Source organism: Myotis lucifugus, unplaced genomic scaffold, assembly GCF_000147115.1.
Source record: "Myotis lucifugus unplaced genomic scaffold, Myoluc2.0 scaffold_716, whole genome shotgun sequence".
Taxonomy (NCBI): domain Eukaryota; kingdom Metazoa; phylum Chordata; class Mammalia; order Chiroptera; family Vespertilionidae; genus Myotis; species Myotis lucifugus.
This window is the reverse complement of record NW_005871764.1, coordinates 156,894-163,492: the sequence shown is the minus strand read 5'-3', so window position 1 is coordinate 163,492 and position 6,599 is coordinate 156,894. Positions and strand designations below refer to the sequence as shown.

The 6,599-nt window shown below is 51.1% G+C and overlaps 1 protein-coding gene and 1 pseudogene across 1 annotated transcript in view; both read right to left on the bottom strand.

The window, feature by feature from the left end:
• Positions 1-2,601: 2,601 nt before the first annotated feature.
• Positions 2,602-3,909, bottom strand: LOC102442436 (annotated as a pseudogene).
• Positions 3,910-4,300: 391 nt separating this feature from the next.
• LOC106694908 (E3 ubiquitin-protein ligase TRIM38-like) overlaps positions 4,301-6,599 on the bottom strand; it is a 6,150-nt gene continuing 3,851 nt past the window's right edge. Inside the window, exons 3-4 of the mRNA XM_023746663.1 lie at positions 4,506-4,528; positions 4,301-4,421 (exon numbers count right to left, since the gene is read on the bottom strand). Of these exons, the coding sequence (XP_023602431.1) occupies positions 4,301-4,421; positions 4,506-4,528 (144 nt within the window). The remainder of the gene's footprint in view (positions 4,422-4,505; positions 4,529-6,599) is intronic.

Here is a 6,599-nt window from a genome sequence, read left to right as displayed (position 1 = left end):
AGGAATTACAGACCCTGTGAGGTCCTGTGACATATAAAACCCTGTAAAGAAATAAAGCTCCTTTAGTCTGTTCCGAGAAAACAAGTCAAGTAAGGGGAGCCCTACTACAGGGACAGCTATAACTGTCTATTTGAATATAGACACATTATAAATTTCTTCTTGCCATTTAAAGACAATTACTCTGAAGAGTCCATGTAAAGGGACTGGCAAGGAAAATCAGAAAATCTTAGAGCAGGTCAGTATGCTTTTCTCCTTATATAATTCCTCCAAAATTTGGCAATGCGTAATAAATCATGGCAATACATTTCTTTGCATAGATCCAATAAGACTGATTCCTAATAGTGGTTTTATTAATGGGAAACTTTGACTAGAATATCATGTTTTAAAGAGACCTGTCTGGACTCTGAAGACTTGAAGCCAATAAAAGTGCCACAGGAAAAGCCTGGTATCCTGCTTAGGAGCCCTGAAGATGGCTGGCGCTGGAGCATCAGGCCCATGCCCTACCATCACTGGCGGTTGGTCAGAGTAGAAGGGGAGCAATAAGGACGCCTCTGCGTCCCTGTGGAACCCCCACTCACTCTGGGCCGCAACGAGTAGGAGGGCTACTCAGATGGGCCTTAAAAGCCTAGAGTGTGGGCTCAGGTGGAGTTGCTACAGGTGAGGGATTCACCTAACTCAGTGGATACTGCAGGCGGGCCTGATGGCAGCTGGATGGCTTAGCTTCCTGGCCCTATGGGGCACATTAAGATTAAATCATAAAGTTCCGGCAAAGGTAGTCAGTTACCATTCTTGTTGTGTTTATGGAAACGATCAGGCCAAATTGAATACAGTAGATAAAATGGTCTTGATTTGGCTTTTTGATAACCATAGAGGAAATTTAAGGAGAAAAATCCTATTTCAATAGAGACTGTTAGAACTGAAATGTTTTCCTTCCCTTCCACCAGACCATCTGTTACAATTTGTCTCTGCCAGGTCACAAGCCCACCTCCTTCTATGCCCAGGACAGCAGGGAGCCTGAGTGGAAGGTGACCTCTGACCAGACACACCCGCTGCAGATCACCCTCAAGAAGACAGCGGACCTGGCCAATCAACCTACTCCAAAGGATTCAGAGAACACCTTGCTGAATTATTCCTTACACTTTCTTTCTTATCTTCTCTTAAAGTCAAGATGCTCGGGTATTTCTGGATAATCATTGTTTTTATCTTTCTAGTAATTCTCATTTTGTCTTTTTATGAGTGCCACAGGAATCCGAGGCTAGTCCCAGGAGGAGAACTCTTCTGCCCTTGCTGGAATACAGAAGCACCATAAAATTACTGCTTCCTACACTAAAGAGGAACAAGATGAATAAGACAAAATTCCCTACAAACCTCTCCAAGAAGAAGAAACCGGATGTTAACCCCTTGGACGTTGTCCCTTTCCAGCAGGAAGTAGTAAAAGATCGATCGACACACCTGTTCACCGTAACATCCCCTGGTTGTTGTAGCACAAGGCTGAAAAGCTTGTGGAACAAGCGGGGGGAATGTGAAGGAAAACCCCTATTCTGTAGGACTACTGTTTGGAGTTCTCTGCTGTTCTTTGGACGGCCTCTTATTCTAGAAGATAAATTTGCTTCCTAGCCCGTTTTAGCCTGCTTGAATAATGGGGGAGATAGACTTGGCTGTCTGGCCTTGTAGGTCAGAGACTAGATACACCAAATGCCATGCCAGGGGCATTTTTGATTGGATAGAACTGTGTAGTTTTCAAGGCCGCCACCAGCAAGCACACAAAGGGCTGGCTCTTCCATAGAAAGGGAAGTTCTGCTTGTGGCTTTGCTTAGAATTTAAATTCATTTCCCCGGGCCCACCGTGGTGAATAAAATGTAACTCCAGAATCTTAGAGGAGGATGCTGAATCAAAGATTTGATTCGGGCATAAGACCAGTAGGGAATGTGCTAGGGGCAGGGGCCTGACAAAGAAGAATCACTGAGTAGGCTGAGGGGCAGGGACCATGGGAGAGAAAAATTGCTAATTACCTCGCTAGAAAAGCCATGTGTTATGATTAAACCCAGCCAGGTGTGACCCTGCTCGTAATTTTTTTTTTAATATATTTTATTGATTTTTTTACAGAGAGGAAGGGAGAGAGATAGAGAGTTAGAAACATCGATGAGAGAGAAACATCGATCAGCCGCCTCCTGCACACATCCCACTGGGAATGTGCCCGCAACCAAGGCACACGCCCTTGACCGGAATCGAACCTGGGACCCTTCAGTCCGCAGGCCGACGCTCTATCCACCGAGCCAAACCGGTTTTGGCCTTGCTCGTAAATTTTATGTAAACTTTTTACCCTGCCAGTACCAGGAACGGCTAATGAACCACTTTGCAGTTTGTTTTTTCTTTTTTAAAAAAATGCTTTGTAGTGTTGCAGATAAAAGGTCTTGCTGTACTCTCGGTGAGCACTGCAAGCTGTGATGCTCCTACAGGAGGGACACGGCTGCAGTCAGCTGGCCAGCTTAATAAAGGCTCTTAAAATTTAAATTCTGAGTCGGTGGTCTATCTCGCTGAGCTAACCCATAACAGTCAACACAGTTTATTTCATTTTATTTTATTTTTTAAGTTCTAGGGAATAGGGCTTATTGTGGCAGAGAGTGTTATGCACGATTGAAGGTGCATACATTAGTAACATCACTCTGCGTCCTCCATCGGGTACAAGTGTGACAGGTTTCCTGCCTCCGGTTCCCACCATCACCTGCACGGCTTCCTCACTCTGACCCGTGGACGTTTAACCCGACGGCTTCTGCTGACGCTCTGGTTCCAAACAAAACTCTGCATAAGCTTCTGGGTCCACCTCGTCATCAATATCATCCAAGTACGGTCACCACCCCGGACACACCTGCTCCATTTTCTTCACAATCTGGAAAAAGAGTCTTCTCTTCAAGTCACTCTTTTTTGTTTTAATGAATCTTTATTGTTGAAAGTATCACATATGTCCTTCCCCCTCCCCCTCCCCTCCCGCCCTCAGGTCACTCCTGATTGAATCATGGCCATCGGGACCAGCTGCAGGGAGAGGAACACCATCTGCTAGACCCAATGGCGGTTCCGTCACAAAACAGTTGGGATCATTCTCAGGTGCTGCTTCTCTTGGATGCTGAGGTGACAGGGACTCTCCCCCAGTTACTTGACCGGAGCTCTACAAGCTTCAAGAGCGTGTGCCTCACGTCTACATGGCAGAAGGCGTCCAGGACAACATTCTCAATCCTCTGGATAACGTCGTCCATGTCCGTCTTTCCTTGTGCCTTCCAGGCATCTTCCAGGGCGGGCCCTGTCACCTTCAGGAATTTTACTGCACAAATTAGGTTATCGTCCACGGGGTGAGAAAGCAGGACATCCAACAACTCCTGAAGAAAAGCTACTCGAGCCTCTGTATTTGCACCTTCGTTCTCCAGTGGAAGATAAAGTTCTCCCACAAAGAGCACGAACCCGTGGAATCGTTTCCGAGCTGCTTCATCCCCCTTGGCAGCTTGATCTCTAGGCTCATAATCAGCCTCTATTCTTTGAAGGAGCACTTGGCAGAAGCTGTCCCTCTGTGAGCTACTGGTCAGGTGATGGGTCAGGTAACTACACAGGAGCGCTCCCACGCAGCGGAGCTTTGGCTCGGACGTGGCCTGTTGATAGATGAGGTCCACAAGTTCTTGCAAAGCCTCGTCCGTGGTGACCCGGCCGCTCAGGGTCTCTGCAAACTGCTCCATGTCAGTTTCACAACTGCCAGGCTGCTCTGTCAGATGGTTCAAGAAATCCCAAACGAATACGGACAGAGGGAGACCATCCTCAAGGGGTCCTGGTGATTAGAAGAACCACAAGGGTAGAATTCAGGGCGCTGGCTGTCAGCGTGGGCATTCACAGGGGAACGACGACCACTTGGGGGTTAGCCATCACTGACTTGAACTCCCAGTTCTGCTGGGGGATGGGGTCCTGGGGTCTCCTTTGTTCCTAGAATGTCCCCTCAGAGGGTGCGAAAGAGGCGGCTGGGTGCTTCCTCCCAGGACCCTTCCCCAAGGGCACACGAAGGGCTCCTGTGGGCCGTGACCACCCCACCCCGCAGGCCATGGGTGGCTTTCAGAGCTCTGGGCTGGAGGAGAGTCCCCCTCCCAACACACTTTCTTTAAGAGAAGACCAGCCTGTGCTCTGGAGTCTGAGCCTTGTTTCAGACCAGCGATGGGAGCTCAGGGTTGTGACCATAAAGTAGAAACCCTCCCATTTGTCCCCGTGACCCGTGGGGTTGAGGTTGCACTGAGTTCGATCCCCTGGGGGCTTGGTAATGTCCTCACGTACCTTGATGGCTGCTCAACCCTTTCCTTGGGTCAAAGGAGACCTCAGGGACCTTGTACTCGGCCTCAATCTCCAAGGAGACGGCCTCCGGCATCACCAGCCGCACAGCCTGGCTCCTGGGGGAGCAGAGGCCAGAGCTGCTCAGGGGGCACCACACGGCTCCGCACCCCACTCCCCCTGGTCCTCCCTTCAGCACTCACCTGCTCAGGGCGCCCTTCACGTCCTGCGGGAAACAAAGGCACAGGTGAGTGTGGGAACACCATGCTGATGGGCTGCTGCTTCCTCCCAGAGGCACAGGGCGGGCCCGGCCTTGGGTTCGGATGGGATGGGGCTTCTACCCTGGTCGGCAGGGCACCTGGATGACTCTGAAGAGCAATCCTGTTCTTTTAAATCTTAGGACACACACACTAACGGGAACAGGGGTACGTTTCTTACATGTGAACAGGGTTACGTTTTTGTTAAGTTTCCTTCCCAAGCCCTGAGCGAAGTGACTGGGGAGGTGACTGAGCTGTGAGGCCAGCGAGCAGAACCCATGAGCAGGGTCAGGCCCACCCACCAGGAGCCAAAACACCATCTGACCAACAGCATCTCCTCGCCTGGGGACTGAGGACAAGAGCTGACGGCTGAGACCCCCAGGGCTGCACACAGCACCCAGCCCCTTCCCCTTATAGTCCGGTCCCTGCAGCTGCTGGGAGACAGGACTCGATGGGTGTAAGCGCCCTGCCTGCTGGGTGGGCCGCCTTCTCAGTAAACGCCTTATGGGACTCATCCCTGCCTTGGTGACCGGACACAGCGACAGGCAGCCGAGCCCACCCGGGGGTTTCTGGGTAACAGATGGACACCCGGGCAATGATCCCCACTCTGGCCTCTGGACGGTCAGCACAGCAGGACACCTCTCAGCCTCTGAGCCTGGCGCCCTCCTTGCTGAGGTGCTGGGGAGCCTGCGGCTGCTTAGGGGGGTGGGGAGCCCCCTGCGCTCCCTCTGGCCTCACCTCCCTCAGAGCACACCTGCCAGAGGCCACCTGTCACAAAGCCTCAGGGGTGGGTGGGTGCACGGTGCCCAGACTGGGCCCTGAGGTGGTGGCCACAGTGACCCAGGGGGCGGAGCAGCTATGAGACATGGTCACCCTGAGGGGCACCCTCCTGTTCCACCAGCCGGACCTGGGACCAGCAGCTGGGAGGTAGGGGGAGGTTCACCTTTCTGAGGCTGGAAGGAGGGCCCATCAGGCCAGGCTCACCCATCACTCATGGGGAGGCCCCACCTGGTCCCCAACATCACCTGACCTTCAGGATTCTGTGCCCCTGGAACACAGGCACGTGGGAGCGGAAGCCATCCCCTGAGCTGTTCGGCCCAAGGAACCCACCCCCTCTACCTCAGGGGGGATTTTATTTTTTCTTGATCCTCACCCGAGGATAATTTTCCATTGATTTTCAGAGAAAGTGGGAGGGAGAGGGAGAGACAAGGAGAAACATGGATGTGAGAGAACACACCGATTGGTTGCCCCCTGCGGGAGCCCTGACCAGGGCCTGGGCCAGGGAGAAGCCTGCAACCAAGGTACGTGCCCTTGACCAGATTCAAACCCGCGACCCTTTGCTCCTCAGGCTGATGCTCTATCCACCGACCCAACTGGAGTTTTGAGCCAAATAACAATTTTCTGATTTATATATAGAGCCCTGTAGACCATGGAGCCACCTTGTAGATTTTAGTCTGTTCAATATTCTAAAAGAAATTGGCTTAGCCAAGCTGGTGTGGCTCAGGGCTTGAGCATCAACCTATGAACCAGGAGGTCAGGGTTTGATTCCCTGTCAGGGCACATGTCCAGGTTGCAGGACTGGTCAATAATTCTCTTTTATCAATAATTCTCTCTCATCATTGATGTTTCTATCTCCCTCTCCCTCTCCCTTCCTCTCTGAAAAAATAAATAAATAATAAACACATTTAAAAATGATGAGAAATATAAATAAAAGAATATGCCTTTATGCCCTAGCCAGTTTTGCTCAGTGGATAGAGCATCGGCCTGTGGACTGAAGGGTCCCAAGTTCAATTCCTATCAAGGGCACACGCCTTGGTTGCAGCCTTGATCCCTGCCAAGGGCTGGGGCACCTGTGGGAGGACACCAATCAATGTGTCCCTCTCCCATCCACGTTTCTCTCTCTGTCTCTCCCTCTCCCTTTCACTTTCTCTAAAACCAATGGAACAATATCCTTGAATGAGGATTAACAAAATGACTAAATAAAAATAAAAGAAATCTGCCCACACTGATGTGCCGCCACTGAGCGAGGCAGGCGTCCTC